Below are 19,880 nucleotides of genomic sequence, written 5' to 3'. Positions count from 1 at the left end.
TATAAATTTATAAATCAACTACTGGACCGCAGCAATGCTTCGCTATCGCTAATATCTTTGTCGGGCGCCTCCGACTATTTCTACCATTTAAACACCTCTAAACACTCCGGAACTAACAACAAACTTTGAAATTTGTCGACAATATCGGTCGACTTCTTTTTGAGTTTTGCGAGCACAAACATAAGCAGGCTAATTTTTTATATATTAAGATAAGAAGCCAGTGAGAATTTAACTCAACTATTTAGAATGCATTTAGTATAAGAAGTTGTCCTGCCTCAGACCGGCTTTTATGTAGGGAAGTTAAAATTTGTGGTTGTATGTATTTTTGAATGAGAAATCCAAAAAAAAACAAATTTTGTTGAAAAAAATATTTCCAATTTTTTATTGGTTCATAACTATCGTATATTTCAAGATGGAACAAACCATACACATTAAAAAAATTATATCTAAGGGATATGGCATAGGTTAAATACATTAATTTGTAAAGCGCCCTTGAGGTTATTTTCTCACAAAAATGGCGCTATAGAAATGATCCAAAAATTATTATTATAAATTTGTTGCTAGACATGGCTTGAACAGTTTTTTTTTTTTTTCTTTATTCATAAAATATATTTGAATACAGTTTTTTACATGCTTTTCGACTACCACACTAGACACGTCCGTATAATGGTAGCCAGATCAGAAGAGTTATTTTTATTTTTAATATGAACACCACACAAGAGTCCCAACGTTCCAACTGTCCGGCGCCTGTGGGACGGTGGCACTCCCTATTCGGGTATGCTGTGAGGAAGTGGGGAAGGAAATTAGAACACAATATTTCATATTTTACGATACATTAAAAAATAATATCGCCTATTTTAGCCCTCTGACCCAAATGTGTCGACTATATAATAAGATAGAGTGTGCTGAAGTAGACACTTTCGTCGATAATTTATACGGATTCAGAAAAAATGTTCTGCTGTTGCTAAAAAATATGTTAAAAATATGCGCCTATTATATTATGTATTACTTGCGTATCTATTTGTGTCGGTATTTGTGTCTTTTGTCTCTTTTTTGTCATTTTTGTGGACTTTGATACATTTTTTATAATTTTGTATTTTTATTTGTTTAATTTTTGAATCTTTATTTATATGAATGAAACTTAATGTATTATGTATACCTGAGTAGATTTTTGTAATTGTTTTACCAATTTGTGTATTAACTTAGCTGAATGAAACTTAATGTATTATGTATACCTGAGTAGATTTTTGTAATTCTTTTACCAATTTGTGTATTAACTTAGCTTTAAATGGATTGTTTCCACGTAAATGAGATCGTCTGTAAAACCCAAGTATAAATAAATAAATAATATAAATTTTAGTCATTTTTTTATGAGTATGTCGTAAGAATCTCACCAGCTCTCAACCCTCCAGAGCTAGTAAGACTCTGTAGTTTCCAATGACGTATATTATCAGGCTGAAGGTAGTGGGGAAGGGAAGTAGATGGGGAATACGAAAGTAAAATATACCTGGCTATTTACATCTGGTCATCAAATACGGTCAAAGCCATTTCAAGCAAACGTTTCGAATCAGAATGGTAATATTTGAACAGAGCGATACTGAGAGTATACAACCCACCCAATCCTAACTAACCATAACCTTACAAATTCTATACGTAAAAATAATAATCATTTAACGAAACAATAAAAAATTGTGTGTTCTTACAAATTTAAAGAATTCTTACAAAATTTATTGAAAGCTTATATTAAAATAAATAAATATATTATCTGCTATTAAATCGACTCAAATCTCTTCAACCGACTTGGACAAAGTCAAATTAATGAGACAAACGAATGAGCAACTGTTATTATAATTAAATGACATCGAATCAATCCGACGAAGCGGTGATCGCTAATATCTTTTTCCACGACTGTTTCCATCAACTTTCTCATTAATTTGTATGAAAGTTTTCTTGTCGCTGTGGCGCGGCACGGGGCGCTCAACCATCAGTCTTGTTTGAAAGGGCCGATTGATTGATAGCGGGAAATAATTGATAAAAACCTACAACCGGGCGTCTCACCCTTTGCGCTGATGAGGAAACGAATGATAACTGTTTTTATGGGTTAAGAGATTAAAAGGAGTGTTTACGGGTAGATTAAGTATGATGATTGTTAATTTTACGTATAACATTTTATTAAGCAACCAAAAACTGAAGAAATACGGACGGGTTGTTTCGGAGAATCTGAACAAGTCATCAAATTTCAACGTTCATTTTCAAGTTCTGTGAAAGATTTTTTCAAGTTCTGTTTTTATTTCAGTTTTGTCAAGCAACTAGCCTACAATGGTATAAAAACAGAACTTGAACAAGTCTTTCACAGAACCCGAAAATTAACGTTGAAATTTGATGAATTGTTCAAATTCTCCGAAACAACCGGTCCTTAAGAGTGTTTTGAATAAGAAATAAAACGTCATTTTCAAAAATACTTCAGCCTACGAACCAAACTACGGTCAACCGATCTTATTTACGACACATTGTGGGGATAAAATTATGAAGGTAAAATTTTTTTAATCAATGCACTGTGGTTCGCCACTTTTGATGACTTAGCAGGGTTGCCCGGGTTCCTCGGGTGGGGTGTGTTCAGGATGCACCTGCCCCACCAGCTGCGTGGCGTGCCAGATCGGGAGAGGCTGGTTTGGAGAGACCCTTTGACCTCTCCAACTGGTCTCTCGACACATTACCTTGCGCCGCAGTGGGAGGGGTATATTCATATATCTGTCACTCCTGGACACACTGATACCTAGATTCCTACCCAACCCTCATACCTTATACCTTCCCATAACTTCCTTTCATTCTTTCCCTTAAAAAACTCCTTCCATACAGCATCCCAAAAGATGGCATAGGACTTGAAGGAAATTATTTTTCTTAGGGCCTCCTGTGTAGGGTTAATGTAAAAAAAGTTAGGTAGGTATCATAAGTTAATCAATAGATTGAAGAAAGTTAGGTAGGTATCATAAGTTAATCAATAGATTTAAGAAAGTTAGGTAGGTATCATAAGTTAATCAATAGATTGAAGAAAGTTAGGTAGATATCATAAGTTAATCAATAGATTGAAGAAAGTTAGGTAGGTATCATAAGTTAATCAATAGATTAAAGAAAGTTAGGTAGGTATCATAAGTTAATCAATAGATTGAAGAAAGATCCATCCTAGAGCTTTTTTCGAGGACTGCATCCTGTTCAATTCTAGGATAGCTTTAAGTGTAGTTATGTTTTCCGAAGCTTAATAGTTTAGTCACAAAATAACTGGAGAAATTGAAGGTTTCCTTGAGGAATAACCTAACGTAAACAGGCGATAAAAATACGCAAGAGGAATAAAATTGACGGTAAAATTTGTAGGGTCTTAAAAATTTCATTAATGCCTCATCTAGAAAACTTTATGGCGGTTATAAATGTTTATGCAGATTGTATACAATTCTTCGCTCGTATAATAAAGAAAAGGTACAATGGAATATTTACGATATTGTGCAATAAAAGTCTAGAAAGAAACTTCCACTTTTAACAGCTGAAAGGTTTTGCAATTGACGACTCTTTTGTGGTGACATTAGTTCAAGGCATTGGATTTGAACCATGGACCTAGACAGAGCATTCGTATGATATTTAGGGCTTTTTGTGTTTATGATTTGAACCAATATCTGTCACTGTCCACAAAAAAATGTAATCGTATAGCTCCGTCCAGGGCTTTTCGTTTTCATGATTTTAACCGATAAAAAAATGTTCTCGTATAGCTCCATCCAGGGCTTTTCATGTTCATGATTTGAACCGATATCTGTCATTGTCCACAAAAAAATGTTCTCGTATAGCTCCGTTTAGGGATCTTCGTGTTCATGATTTGAATCAATATCTGTCACTGTCCACAAAAAAATGTTGTATAGCTCCGTCTCGTATAGAATTTACGATATTGTGCAATAAAAGTCTAGAAAAAAATTTCCACAACGTCGTAGTTTTACCAGCTGAAAGATTTTGCAATTGACGACTCTTGTGTGGTGACATTAGTTCAAGGCATAGGATTTGAACCATGGACCTAGACAGAGCATTGGTATGATATTTAGGGCTTTTCGTGTTCATGATTTGAACCGATATCTGTCACTGTCCACAAAAAAATGTTCTCGTATAGCTCCATCCAGGGCTTTTCGTGTTCATGATTTGAACCGATATCTGTCACTGTCCACAAAAAAATGTTCTCGTATAGCTCCATCCAGGGCTTTTCGTGTTCATGATTTGAACCGATATCTGTCACTGTCCACAAAAAAATGTTCTCGTATAGCTCCATCCAGGGCTTTTCGTGTTCATGATTTGAACCGATATCTGTCACTGTCCACAAAAAAATGTTCTCGTATAGCTCCATCCAGGGCTTTTCGTGTTCATGATTTGAACCGATATCTGTCACTGTCCACAAAAAAATGTTCTCGTATAGCTCCATCCAGGGCTTTTCGGGTTCATGATTTGAACCGATATCTGTCACTGTCCACAAAAAAATGCAATAATCGTCGCGATTTTAAGAACATGTGAATATGGACGAAGCTGAGCGTTTTGACGCCAGACTGAATAAATTTAATAAAATAAAGTTGTATTATTTTATTGGTTCTTTATGAGATACAGGTCTCACAAGAAAAAACCTAAAAAAAGAGGCGTGAATTGGGTATGCGGCAGTGTCCAGTGAAAAAAATAATGTCAAAATATTATAAGTGTTTCAAATATACAGAATTTAATATAATATTAAAAAAATAAATTACAAGATCCATAACATTGGTTACGGAAGCTTGGCTATAATAAAGAATGAAATAAGTCAAATAAAAGTAAACTTCGTAATACTATAGAAATTTATACTGAAGGATACAAGAAGGTAGAGGAAAATGGCAGGAAACAAGGACGAAGGGTCTTAGAGAGTCGCACCGAAGATCGCAGATTAAAAAAAAAAAAATAAGCTAAAATAGGTGGAATTTTTATACGTCGAGTGAAAAAAAAAACCTTGGTGAGACACGCCAGGATTGGTAATAATAAGTTGTATGAAAGGAAAGAAATAAAAAATAAAAAATCGCGGAGACGCGCCAGGCCAGGATAACAGAAGTAAGCGAGGCTTTCAATATGTTACATTTTGTGAAAGGCACTCTCTCGAATTCGCATTTAGCATGGTTTACAATATTATTCCGGAATTCTGTGTTGTCATCTTGGATACACGTGGGGAAGCGAGCGAGATAATATCGCGCGGTTGTAAGGTATGCCATTACTCTCGAGTTGTAAAGGAAATGTCCGGAACGTGATGTAACACGGATACTGAACATTTGCGGATTGTGCCATTGAAGAGGTGCAGACAAAAGATGAAACGGAGTGCGACACCCATTTTTGGGTTTATGCGGATATTTCACATTTTATTTTTTTGCGTCTCACGCATTGTATCCTAATTTAATCCGTAAGCAAAGCTATGTTTTTTTATTACCGCAGAAGAGTCCCAACTGCTTCCACCTGCCCGGAACCAGCATAAATTTATAATCCCCGATCTGGGGTAGGCATATTGGGAGGTAAGAGGTGGGGAGGGAATGAAGATACGAAAGGAGATCGAGAAGTACCTGAATGTCTAAATCTGGGCCCTAAACATGCGTAAAGCGATTTGAAGCAATGTTTCGATCCTGAACAGTGGCCCTTCACCAGGGCGATACTGCGAGTATCTTATACTCTATAATATTTATAGACACATAGTTTTAATTAAATAACATACCCATATATTGCTTCCGTAGTTAAATTTCAATTATTTATCCAGCATGTGAAAATAAATTTCGGAAAAAGCAAAAATGATTTAAAGAATTCTAAAAATAACTCTTATCTAAGAGAATTTGCACTTGAATAAAAATATCATACCCGGGAATATGAAGCTGTAAGCAGAAATGAACCCTCCACAGCTTTTTCAGCACGGAGTCGTAACTCAGGACGGAGTCTCAAAAAACAGGTGGTAATAAATTACGCGGCTCCACTTATGTTTGCCTGGTAGCGGGAGAAATGAAGCCAATTTAATTATGAATATTATTAAACTGAAAGTGAACGTGATTTGCTTTGATTAAAGTGGTTGCTGTATTCATATTGGGCCGAGATGAATGTCGGCTCATTTTGTAAAAAGCCCTCATTTATTATTTCGCGTAAAAAACGTTTTGCGAAAAAAATATTCACAGGATTTAATTTTCAAACAAGTCTAGTTTCTTTATTAACTTATTAAACAAAACGACATTTCTACGCAGGTTTGGCAGAGATAATGTAATAACACCCCACAACTCTGTATGAGTAAGCGCTTTTTGCTTCGCACACATTCATATAGTGTAACGTAAGAGGGACGGGGTATCAAATCTTAAGTAAAAAAAAAAACTATTGCATATGAGATCTTCCCAGGTTATAGTGGGTCAAGGCTGGTGCCGTCATTGTACAAAAGAAAGGTTACATTTTGTGTTATGAAATGAAAAATCGGCCAAGAACAATCATACAATGTATTTAACCAAAAAACTATGTCGCTATTCCAAATTCCTGTTATATGCAAAAATCTGTTAGTGAAAAAATAAGAAAATACACAGATTTAGGAAATGAAATAAAAAGAATTTGGCATTCTAAGACTATAAAAATATTACCATTCGTTATTTCGGCTACTGGCATTATACCTAGCTCTCTAATTAAAAATTTAGGCGTATTAGATCTATCAAACAAATTATATATAAAGATGCAAAAGTCGGTCATTTTGAATACATGTAGGATAACAAAAGATTTTTTAAATATTTATGTTGAGGGATCAGTAGGATTTATAGGCCCTGTTAGAAGTTCTACCGAGCCGAACCCTCTGATATGAAAATATCTGGAGTCGGTGAATTATTTTCCCATTTGATCTCTGGTGAGTTGACGTGTTGTTCTTGTATTGTTTTGTATTTATTTTGCTTATATAATGCACTTACATAATGTTGATTGACTAGATGATCATTTGTGGAAAAGTGAGTGGAAGGGTTAAGTTTTTCCTTTGGGGAAGATTTAACCCGGACAACTAAATCGGAAGTTTAAAAAAAAAAAATTGGATAATTTGTAGAGCGCCGTTTTTGTGAAAAATCACCTCAAGGGCGCTGTACAATTTATTTCCTAGGATCTACATTTGTTGACTTAGCAGGTAACAATTGCAAGACAAAAATTAAACAAACAACATACCTGTGGACCTGTGAAATTTGAGCTAAGCTAACAACCTGCTTTTCTTCGTTCTTCGTACTTCCCTTCAACAATGATCCAATCCCCAGGTGTCTTGAAGGTGACCTCGTGAGGAGCGAGTTGATGGATGTCCATTGAAATTTGGTATTTTATTTTGGTCACGTTCGTCAGGATGTTGTGGTGCGGAGAAGCTCAGGACATCGCTCGGAATGGCGTGTAGCAATCCCTCGGCAGTAATGAAGCCAGGGGCCAGTTCATAATGGAGTGAGGATTGTAAGATTGATCCGACATGATTACAATATTACTTGCTCCTTGAAGTGTTCACATAAACCAACGTGGAAACGCACTCCGTACTTACAGCTATACGGAATAATGATAAACAACAAGCCGAACCGCAATCAACAGCGAATCACAGACCAATCCCTTTGATTATCATACATAATCGAATCTACGTCGTTTCTTTCTCCGGCGTCCATTCAAGAAGTGCCGTTTCCTAGCCGGAAACGGTGCCAACCCAAATTCAACAAAAAATGTTGCCAGTCGAAGTCAGGAAAATAATTATTTTTCAAAGTAGGAATTATTTCCGTGGTAATAGTTATGTAGAATCTTGACATTAGCCAACGCAGGCATTTATTTTATTAATTTCTATTCCCTTATATACAGTTTACATAATCAGTGCCTGTGATACAAAAAATGTTAATAATCAGTAACTGTATGGGTTGGTAGTGCGTTGTGTGAACAACTCTCTAGGAGAACCTGTGCTGGGGTGTAATTTAGATAAAGTATTATTAATTATCCTTCTTGAGATTCTCAAGGAGGATAGTGTGGTTGCAGCCATGGTGGCAGTATTGTATATTAGGTTAGTAACAGTTAAAATAAATCATAATATTACAGAGACACTGCGCAGTAACTATTTGAAGTGAAAAGAAAGGGACACCACGTGACGTGACCTTAATGATAAGCCGAAAAGAGAATAAATCAAAAGTCGATGATAATTATTGATTGATCATGAATTCCTCATTAGGAGATTGGAGGAAACATTTGATTTGAATTCCGACATAAAAAATTGGATGGTATCCTATTTATCCAATCGCTTATAAGCCGTGAGGGTTGGAAATAAATTGTCCAACTTCGCAACAATTTCTTCAGGGGTACCCTAGGGATCCGTTTTGGGTCCACTTCTCTTCATCCTTTTTACAAATGATGTCGCCAAAATAATCAAGTCATTTGATCTCTTGTCTCACTGCTACGCTGACGATCAGCAAGTTTATTTTTACTGCGCTCCAAATGAAATCAATAGTTTCAAAATCCGTATAACTAAATGTCTAGAAGCAATAACTCGTTGGATGTCTTCAAACCAGCTGAAGCTCAATCCATCTAAGACTGAGTTTCTCTGGGCAGCAACAAACAAACGTCAACATTTCATAGACAATTAATCTATTACTATTTCCGGCAGCGATATCATCCCAAAAACAACAGTCAAACTTCTCGGTGTCAATTTAGATTCAGACTTTTCGTTTAAAAGTCAAATAAATAGGACTGTAAGCACCGGTTTTTTTCGCCTAAGACAACTCAAGTCTGTCCGAAGAAACCTTCCTACAGAAGCAACAAAATTACTTATCAACTTCTACGTAGTCTCACGTCTCGATTACTGCAACGACATTTATGCCAGCCTTCCAAAATATCAAATTGAAAAACTTCAATCAGTGTTTAATGCAGCAGCACGGCTCATAACCGGGGGTTCAAAATATTTGCACATTTCAGAACACCTTCGTAACCTTCACTGGCTCAAGTGTCCTGAAAGAATCCAGTACAAACTGTGCTGGATGGTGTTTAAATCCATCAATGAAATGGCCGCACCCTACATCTCTGAACTATGCATCCCGGAAAACACTGGTCTGAGGCAGTCAACTCTTAGATCAGCAACATCACCAGCTGTAGGCAGACTGATAGAACCTAAGCGCAAGCCAAATACTAAGTTTGGTGATCGCGCTTTCGGAGTATCTGGGCCGAAGGCTTGGAATAAACCCCCTCCGGAACTAAGATCCATAACAAGTCCAACAGAATTCAGGTCTAAACTAAAAACTTACCTTTTTAAGCTGTCGTACCCTTAAATTAAATATACCATTCCTAAGAGAAAGTCCAGTTATATTCAATTTTTCAATGAAGTCCTAAATCTTGTGTCTAAATTTCGTCAATAAATAATTAGATAATGTTAATTAAGTGTTAATCTCAAGTGACCTACCAGGTAAGTATTGTACTGTATATTTTCTCCATAAATAGTTAAGTAATAACACTGTAGAAATGTATTATAAGTTTGTACAGCGCCCTTGAGGTGATTTTGCACAAAAACGGCGCTATACAAGTCATCCAATTATTATTATTATTAATTAATTAATGCAAGTATATAAAAACACTACTAAATAATTATACAATAATAATCTGTCTAAGCAGATCTGATTAGATAACTTATGTACTAATTAAATTGTGTTATATTTGGTTTAGGGTGAAAAGGCTACATGGAAAAGTGTACCCTTTTTATCATCATGTGATCCTTTTTTTAGTTTGTGTATTGGGGCATCATCAGCAGGTTGTTTCAAGGTAGGTGGCATGCAGTTATACAGTTTAATGGGATATTAGTTAAAGGATCTTTGTCCGTGATTAGGTGCTTTAGCGGGATTTAGAGTCATGTTTGTTGAAGACCTGGTTATGATTGAGGAATATGTAGTTGGTATTTGAAGAGGTGAAGAATGGACACATTTATGTATTCAAAATAATAATACAACAATACATTACTGTACCTTATTTATTATACAGTTACCGTTAAAACATTTAATATTTAGTGCCAATAATAACCTTGCAAAACTCATTGAAGAATTTGAGAATAACGTAGAATTTGTAATCCACCCCATTGAGATAGTGGATCGCTCTCATCACGGTCGTATTCGGGTACCGATTTGAGCGATGAACATATCAAATTGTCACGACGACCCCACACGGAGAAAAACGAGTATTGCTCATTTATTAAAATCCTGTTAAAAACGTGGTAGTAGGCCATTTACTAAAAAAATATTATTTCATTCAGAATATATCGGAAAACGTGCTCATGCAGCTGCGCTTATCCTGATAAATATAAAGACGTTTACATAAAAAGAAATTTACGAAAACGTATTTCGACATCCTCATAACACATTCGTATTTTACTAATAGTTTGTTAGGAAATCTATCAATACATTCGCTAAGGGTCTGCAGTCAAGTTTTTCACAGGAATACGAATAATTTGATTAGATTTTTAATAAATTTGTAATATTTTGTTTCAGTTAATTTTTTCCCGTGCAGTTGCAAGACTCCGGCATAAATAAATTGATCTCTGCTGGAATCGCACTGTTCGATATGTGACCGATGAATAAATAATTTTAAAAAGATGTTGTTTAACAGAGCAAAACACGCGTTTTTAGTGAATGGCATACCTAAAATGAAATGAGATTGGTACTTAATATGGATAAGTTCCACGGGGCGCGAAAAACAAGTACAAAACAAATTGGAAGTTGCTTCATACGGAGCCCAGATAATACAGTTTGATACCAATTCACTCACCACTTACAATTACAGTTGAATGGATATTGGAATTAATTTTGGAGAATTTTCAATGACTATGGACGGGTTGTTTCGGAGTATTTGAACAATTCATCAAATTTCAACGTGCATTTTCAAGTTCTGTTTTTATTTCAGTTTTTTCAAGCAACTAGCCTATAATGATATAATAACAGAACTTGAATTGGACTTTCACAGATCCCAGAAATGAACGTTGAAATTTGATGAATTGTTCAAATACTCCGAAACAACCCGTCCTAAGACCAGCAGTTTATAAGCTCTAGGTACTGCATAAGTCATTTAATGTGATTATGCTGCCGAAAATAACCCGCATATCTTTTTTCTGAGTAGAAAGAGATCGGTGAAAGATCTATGATTAACTTGATCTTGTCATGTCTTCTTTGGACGTCCCAGATTCCTTATTCCATCCATTTGTGCATCACTGACACTCGATTCTCCATTCATCATACGCGTCGAAGAGCGTCAATTTTCAATTGTTCTTGTTCATTACGCTTAAATCACCCTAAAGTTCTTCTAAACTAATCTTTTGAGATTCGAGATGGTAGTACAGTTCTATTATATTTACACAATAAGGAAGTTGAGTCCATTTTTTTTATTTTTTTTTATCAATGTTCGCATTCAAACTTAAATACTGGTATTTTTTTTTTTTTTTTTAAAGTTTGTTTTCATAATTAAATTAATTCTCAAAGTTTAAATTTTATTAAGCCCGCCAAAACGAGCGGAATCCGAGCGGTAAGAGGCGGGGTGTGGTGTGACGTCATTAGAACTGTGAAAACCACGACGCTCAAGCATTTTGTATGGAAAAAATTTTAATTCTTCAACAAGGAATTCCAGTAATTTTTTTACCAATGTTAACCGTCTATTAGAATTGATGTTATTAAAAAAAAAAGAAAATTGATTAAGATTTCATAGTTAAATTAATATTTTAAGTTAGAATATTTGCTTTTCCCGCCCGGTACGGTACTTGTACAGAATTGCCGTCGCTACTTGTTGACGTTCCACGCGCTAATTCAGGACCACCGCGCAGAAAAGTAAAGACCAAAAGTAAAATAACGGTTTACAGCCCAGTTCACTGTGAGACCTTTCTGGGCGGCCGGCGGCCTGAAGTGTATCACATGCTATGTGACATGTATAATAATAAAAACTTCTAAGTTATGCAATAAACAACATATTATTATAAAGCACTATACGAATATGTATCTTTAGAAATCCATTTCATATAATAATAACAACAAATACGTACATATATTTGACAAACCCAAATAAACCTTTGGCCTATACACCTCTCTCATCTAAACCGACCATCTCTCATGTAATAGAAAGAGATGCACCATAGGTGATCCGTTGAACGTACAAGTCACGACACATGTGACGTCAGAATTCTTTCGACCAATCGTGGAGCGTCTACAGTCTATTGCTATTGAATGCTTTTTCAAGAACGTTTAACTAATTCTAAGAATAATAATATAGAAATATATTAATATTTTTAGAATCGATATTTTTTTATCTACATGAACATATTTTTTATAAGTCAAAATATTTTTCACTCAACTTCCTTATTGTACAATACAATCTCCTCCGTAATGTACTTCCCATAAATAAACGAAGTTATATACCTCAATCTTGTGATACTGTTTTGCCAATTCATCTTAAAACCCGAATAAAATTGAACTTTGTAGGTACTGCAAAATCAAAATCTTTTGATTAAAATATATTTATGTTTGTTACGGATGGTGACCGGATAAATCATCAAAATGATAATTCATCACATCTTTAAAAAGTTATACATGGTTTTCCAATAAGAGTTGTTATTTTGATATTCCATCGTAAAAGATCAATGGTTGAAAGTAAACGTTGTCCAGATCAATAACATCCAATTCCGGCCATAAAAAATCATTAATCATCTCTCGATAGCGCAATCCATTTACCGTAACTGTTAGGGATGGTGACCGGATAAATCATTAAAATGATAATTCATCACATCTTTAAAAAGTTATATAAAGTCATGGAAAGTGATGAAACAAAAACTTTATTATCTGGGTTAAGTAGGTTAGGTTAGGTTAGGTAAGGTTTAAAATAATTTTTTTCATAATGTTCTAATTTAGTTTCTAAAGACTTTGTATCACTTTTTAAAAGTGTGTTGAATTGTCAATGTGTTGAGTTATCATGGAGCCGTTAGGGATTAACGTGTTGTCATTTTAGCTAACTAATGTTTCACGTAATACTAAACTTGCTTCAAATCCGTTATAAAATTGTCATTAGCATGGATGCAAAATGAAGTTTATTAATATTAAAACTTTTTGTTTGCTCGGTGTAACCACATAGAAGGATGTAATATTATTATATAACCACGAAAGATATCTTTACAACGTTTCAAGTTCCTTTCCCAACAGAGAAGCATAATACAAAATCACATGTATTAGGAAAAACGCCAATTTCTTCACGGTTGGCTGATATAACATACAAAAGGATCCACAAAACCCCTCGTATGAAAAGCTCTGCTAGTCGTGTAAACTTGAAAAACGACAGAAAACTGAATTTCAAGGGGTGCTTCTTAAAACATGTTGCGACGGAATTTGCTTTGCTTCTCCTTTTAAAGTCCGTGCTTTGGCTTTGCTTATAAACTTTTTTGGTTGAAATGAAAGGATGCAGAACGTATTTGGAATATAAAAGGATGGCGAAAATACGAATGGACGACTGATTTTATACAACAAAAGGGATTAAACTTTTAATAACATATAAATTACTACGACCAGAAAGCTTAAACAAAATATGTATTATGAGAAGTTTCGACTGCGCGAGGTATGACGTACGTACTTGAATAGTAAATATAATGATAATTATCTTTATAAACAGAAAACTTTTGCAAGTCTGACTAAAAACGCGCATCCAGTAAATCTTTAGAATTATGAAACCTTCACAGCTTTTTAGTTATGGTAGGTCAACGCCATTGTTTTCAGATTGCATAATCATTTCCAACACGATCTACAGAACGTTAACTGTCGAAAAATAAGACCAGAGGCTACATTGTCTCTTTGGTAATATTCTCATTAACTTATAATATTATTATTATAATTATTATTAACTAAGTCACCGTGGCAACATTTATCGTAAACATACAAGAAGAGAGGGTGGATTGCCACACAACTCTCTCTTGGTACTTACTACCCCTTGTTTCATTAACGTCCATATATCAAATAGTACACATGTTTTTTTATTCCGAAAGAACAAAATAGTATTTACTAATAAATATACTAAAACTAATAAATCGTCTCTCTCGCTGATTAACAATTCGGTCAAGACGAACACTTCTTGATTCATTCGCATCCACAAGTATCACTCAATCGGAATATTTAAAAACATTTTCTAGGCATGTTTAAGAAAATGTCCATCGTCAAAGATTACTTAACGTCTTATCAACACGATAAAAAGTCATACATAATAATAGGATTAAGAAACTTTTGATATAACTTACCAGATACCACATCTGAGGCCATCTATGGTCGTTGAGGGGAAACTTAGTGTCACTCATTAAGGGTCCAATCGCCTTTGAAGCCCTGTGTCCAAAAGGTGGCACGAGATCTCTATCGGTTCTATTAGGGCTTGCTGTGCTCAATAACAAACTTTGCGAAGTTGTTTGTTTATCTTGAACACTTGTCTCTCTTGCTTGAACGGTGGTTTGTCCATCTTTGGTCACAGCCTGAACAACGTTATCAACTATAATATGAGTAATAGGAATAATTATATCGCTATCTTGAGTAGTTTGTTTATCTAAATTAGTTATTGACTGAGACGTTGTTTTATCATCTTTGATTGTAGTCTGTTTGCTAGGTTCAAAAGTTTCGCTTTCTTGGGTGGTGGTTGGGTTTTTTTGGACGGTTGTTGTTGGTTCTTTTGGAAATGGTGTTTGTGTTTTGGTGGTCCCTTGTTCGGTGGTCAGTGGGAGAAAGTCCCGCTTTTTTCTTGAGAGGATCCTCTGCTGTTGTGACCACCTGACCCTGTCGTCTGCAGACAGCTTCCGGTGGTGGTAATGGGAGGGGGATATGGACCTCCGCCGGACGGAGTTGTGGTGGAAGTGGTAGAAATCTTCGAGGATCTGAAAAAAAGGGAGAGAGAGACAACGTTAATTAAAATGTTTGTAAGTGTGTTCAATAACACTTGCACAATAATTGTCACAATATCAACTACATGTAATATAAAATGTAAAGTTTACTAATTATGGGAGTGATTCAAGTAAAAAAGATTAATAACTTTTTTTTAATTTCTAACATTTTAAGGTAGTTTTCAAGTAAAAAAAGTTGAATTGTGTCTATTGAAAAAAATAAAGAAATTTCGAAAAAAAATTATTTATTTTTAAACTTTCACCATCATGTAGAATCACTTCCCGAAGTTAGTGTACTTTACCCCCGGACATTTTGTATAAAGCATACATCAGTTTTCTGACGCATAACAACTATTGGCGGATGAGCTTTGGTGTCAAGAAAACTGTATTTGTTTTCCGACTGTAATTTCTAGGTTGATGCAACCATTTTCATCTGACACTATTCGTTCGTGAGTTTTTAATTATCCTTATAACTCTTAGGACGGTTTGTTTCACGGAATTTGAACAATTCATCAAATTTCAACGTTGATTTTCAAGTTCTGTGAATACAAAACAATATGCCGTATTGATTTTTCGAAAAGCAAAATAATTTTGTAAATGTAAGTATGCTGAATTTTCAGGCAAATCTGGGCTGTCATTAGAGTACGTAGTAAACATATTCATTGACATTCCAAGATATCTTATTTCTTACGAGACTTGAAAAAATGAGTAGGAACATTTTCTGTTTCATATTATATTCTTGGACAACTATTTCGGATGCAATCAATTGATTTGCGGATTGGTACTCGGGCGAAGCTGGGTAGCAGATCAATAACAAGTCGTAATACTAAAATTGCAGAATATATGCTTCGAAGCAAAGCATTTAACTCGAAGAGCTGAAACCCAAATCAAATAAACCACATAAACAAACGTTTTACTGTATTTCTTCAGTTTGCTAATAAAAAAAAATACTCGCGATAATGTTACTTTTTTCCTGAACACAAAAACATTTCACCATTAATTCTGGCGTTTTATATCATTCAATGCAATTTCAAAGCGACCCGAGATACATAATTTCTCGCTTTCAAACAAACATTCAAAACGGTAGTAATTTCCTCATAACTTCTAACTGGGCCATCTGAAACATGTCAAAGCCTTTTCACAGAGGAAATTGTGAACCCCGCGCTAATAGGGGTTTTCTACAGTCGAAACAGAACGAGAAGCCGAATGGGTACAAGTATTGCAACAGATTCTCACAGACACAGAAATAGAAAGACTTCGAGGCAAAAAAAGGTAATTAAAGGGAAATCAAATATTTTTCCTTCGCCATACCAATTTTCCGAAACGGTAGGCATTTTGATATACTGAATACACACAAACTGGTAAATTTAAGAACTTGTTCTACTGATGTCATAGATATTATGTGCTTTTGGATAATAAAAAGAACGTAGGAATGGATTCTTGACGATCTCGGTAGTGAATTGGTCAAGGCAGTTGATTTTTGTATAAAGGCCAATTCGGAAGTAATAATTTTCAGAGATCAACAGAAGGATCAAACAATATGGAAAACGTGTTTAGTAGAGAACATGCGTAAAACAACACTGATCACTGAGATAAACCGATAAAACTGTTACATCGGATGAAGTGGGGATATTGATTGGATACTCCTGGGGCCTAGGAGTCGAAATGTTTACTTTCACGTCCGTAAAGATCACACTTCTGGAAATTGTATATTCACTGGTATACATTGACTTATCGAACAGCTTCGGATTGCATTGTGAAATATTCGAGGAAATTTTTCATAAAATGAAACACGATTTTTATGTTCAATTTGTCTTTGTTATTCGTGTCGGAAAAAAACAGTTAAACTCTTTCTAGAAAAGCGAATCGAATAAATGCCACCTTTATTCCATTCTCAGCCCTTAAATCATTTAAGGGCTGAGAATCTACACAGCAAGGGTTTATATGATCACAGCAAGAGCACAATTCAAGTCCAAGCGTATAATATATTGCGACGTATAAATATCACCGTGTGTTGGAAACAAAATGGGATTTCTGAATAATACAATTCAGGAATACTTTTCTGGGAATAAATTTCAGAAAATACTTTGCTACAAGTAAAAGCTCAAGCCTGAAAATACAGTCTGTCAAAATGAAGGAGACAAAAATAGAGGGCGCTGCGATCGTATAAATGGTTTTAAATGGCAACACCAAGATGATTGAAAACTTTAAAAGAAGTAAATGCTTTTAAATGGCAACACCAAGATGATTGAAAACTTTAAAAGAAGTAAATGCTTTTAAATGGCAACACCAAGATGGTTGAAAGGAAAATAATGTAACTTTTAAAATTTTATATGATTTTAAATGACAACACCAAGATGGTTGAAAGGAAAAACCATGTAACTTTAAAAAAGTTGTATGGTTCAACTATTATTTTTCACATCAATATGTAACGGTGTTAAAAAAGTGGAAATTCCTGGAAAGGACATACTTGTACAACATATTCTAAAGAAATTGTATGAATCAGATGTTTTTGTATTTTGAAATGTACATATCAAATGAGCCATTTATTAGATGGTAGGTCAAAATAAAAACAATTTTTTCTCGTCCAATCAACTTGTCAGATTCGGAAGTCAAACACAACCTCACATTTGAATGTACTGTACATTTTGTTTTAAAATTGGTCATGAAAATGTCAGTTCTATTTTATTATGTATTTGTGCATGCTAAAACAAGAATACGGGATCAACAATCGGACTCACGGTTTAAAGTGTTTCAATGAACAAGGAAACATTAAAGCCACGAAGCCCAAATGTTTAATACCAGTACCGGCTTGAAGTTGGTAAGCCCTGCCGCAACGGAACAAACATTAATTGCAGCAAAAAGGCTTTTCATTTAATGGTTTTATCTACACGCTCAACTGTTTTTTGTAGGCTGGATTCATGACACGAAAAATCGCATTCAAAGCTTTCACTTAATCGCCAACTCAATTGGTTCACGTGACATGTTGCGCTCAGTTAAACACGTGATAGCACATATTTGAAAAAGCATATGAACCATAGTACAAAACATGGTCCCAATGATATTAGATAATATATAACTAAAATGCTTGTACTGACGACTCCTTGCAAAGTTTGTATTGTTTCGCTTGAAAGTGATTTTGTCGATAATAGGCACATCTTTGTGGCGTTTTAAAGTATTTTATTTAAGTAACTGTATTTCAATTTAGGAAGCTTTGGGTACCGCCGCCCCAAGAACCATTTATGAGATAACCACACCTCTGCCATAGGTCACTCAAAGTGGTCGCTGCATTTGGTGACATAGCATTTGGTGCATGGTGACCGGGTTCATGGAGTGAGGATTATTCAAGTCTAGGCGGCTGATGCGTCTGTCCACCAACTCTGCGTGGCAGGCCGGATCGGGAGAAAAAGGTTGTGGGAGAATTTTTAACCGTAAAAACATCTTACCCCGTAAAAACAATTGTTTCTTACTATAACAATCCATTATTTGTGAATAGATATTTCAAAATATAAATTTTTATTATTTTAGTGTGGATTTAACCTTCGTTAATGTATGCGTGATTGCCACCAAAAACCTATTTTAAAATGTCTTTGAAACTTTAAAAAAAGTCTGCGTGTGTACGTGATTGACACTAAAAGTTAAATGAATGCATTGTCATCGAAATCATTTGAATTCTTTCACGAAAACAAAAGTGAAATTCAAATAGATGTATTTGAAAATACGTTGGAACAGAACGATGTAAGTACAGGGTTTTCCAATAAGAGGTGTTATTTTGAATAGCCCGCTATTTCGGTAGATGTTACTTTTGAAGCTGTCATTTTTTGACATTTGACAAGTAAAAACTACGCAATCAATAAAAATTGAACGATACACGTTTCAACAACGCATTGATATTATTAAAATTCACTTGAGTGAAACAAATGCAAATCATCTTGAGTGATGAGGCCCATTTCCACCTCGGTGGCTTCGTCGACAAGCAAAATTGTCGCATCTGGGGCTCTGAAAACCCAAAAGTTATTGTTGAAAAGCCTCTCTTTACTCAACGTGTGACTGTTTGGTGCAGTTTATGGTCCGGCGGAGTCATTGGACCTTACTTTTTCGAAAATGAGGCTGAAGCAACAGTTACGGTGAATGGATTGCGCTATCGAGAAATGATTAATGATTTTTTATGGCCGGAATTGGATATTGACCTGGACAACGTTTACATTCAACAAGACGGCGCTACGTGCCACACAAGCAACAAAAATAGATCTTTTACGATTGAATATCAAAATAACACCTCTTATTGGAAAACCCTGTATTTACGAAAAATAAACAGAAAGCCATTTAAACGACCATGTTTCTACACAAGCAAACAGACATATCATAATTAAAATTTTATGGGAAAAGTTTTACAACCTTTACACCATAAGAGTGGGATTGTTCACCGGAAAATGTATCCTGTACCCATTTCGTTAAAAGTTTGCCATTAGCAAGTCCGGGTACAGGATTATGTCGGTGATGTCTTTAATTTTAAAGGATATTAACCAATTCATGGAAGCGCCGGAATTAACGGGTCGGGAGTCTATTCGAGGCTGTCTTCGGTACCTACCAAGTGTGGCGGATTGGGGGTTCATAAATGTAAGTGAGTGGGTAGGATCAGGTAAGTACTGCAGAGAAGGTAATTGTACCGCAGAGATAGTATTACTGGGTGGGAATATGACACGGGCGTGCAGTTAAAAATAAAATATAGATAATAACAATAATGTACACGGAGAAAAAAATACGGCTGATTTATTAAAATCCTGTTAAAATCATTTCATAATAAAATATTAGCACATTCATAAAATATCGGAACCCGTGTTCATGAAGCTGCGCTTTTCCTGATAAATTTACCTAATGACTAAATGCGACAATACTAAAATTTTTATAAACACGTGTTCCGACATCCTTGTAACACATTTCTATTTTACTGGTA

General features: G+C 35.0%; 1 protein-coding gene across 1 annotated transcript in view; it reads right to left on the bottom strand.

Annotated features, from left to right (window-relative positions):
- LOC149425908 (uncharacterized) overlaps window positions 1-19,880 on the bottom strand; it is a 155,358-nt gene that overhangs the window by 131,677 nt on the left and 3,801 nt on the right. Inside the window, exon 2 of the mRNA XM_089643867.1 lies at window positions 14,297-14,917. Within this exon, the coding sequence (XP_089499993.1) occupies window positions 14,297-14,917 (621 nt within the window). The remainder of the gene's footprint in view (window positions 1-14,296; window positions 14,918-19,880) is intronic.

This window comes from Hesperophylax consimilis, chromosome 2 (genome assembly GCF_061612785.1).
Source record: "Hesperophylax consimilis isolate HC1 chromosome 2, BYU_Hcon_1.0, whole genome shotgun sequence".
Classification (NCBI taxonomy): domain Eukaryota; kingdom Metazoa; phylum Arthropoda; class Insecta; order Trichoptera; family Limnephilidae; genus Hesperophylax; species Hesperophylax consimilis.
Note: the sequence above shows the minus strand (reverse complement) of the source record. Positions and strands in the feature narration are given on the sequence as shown.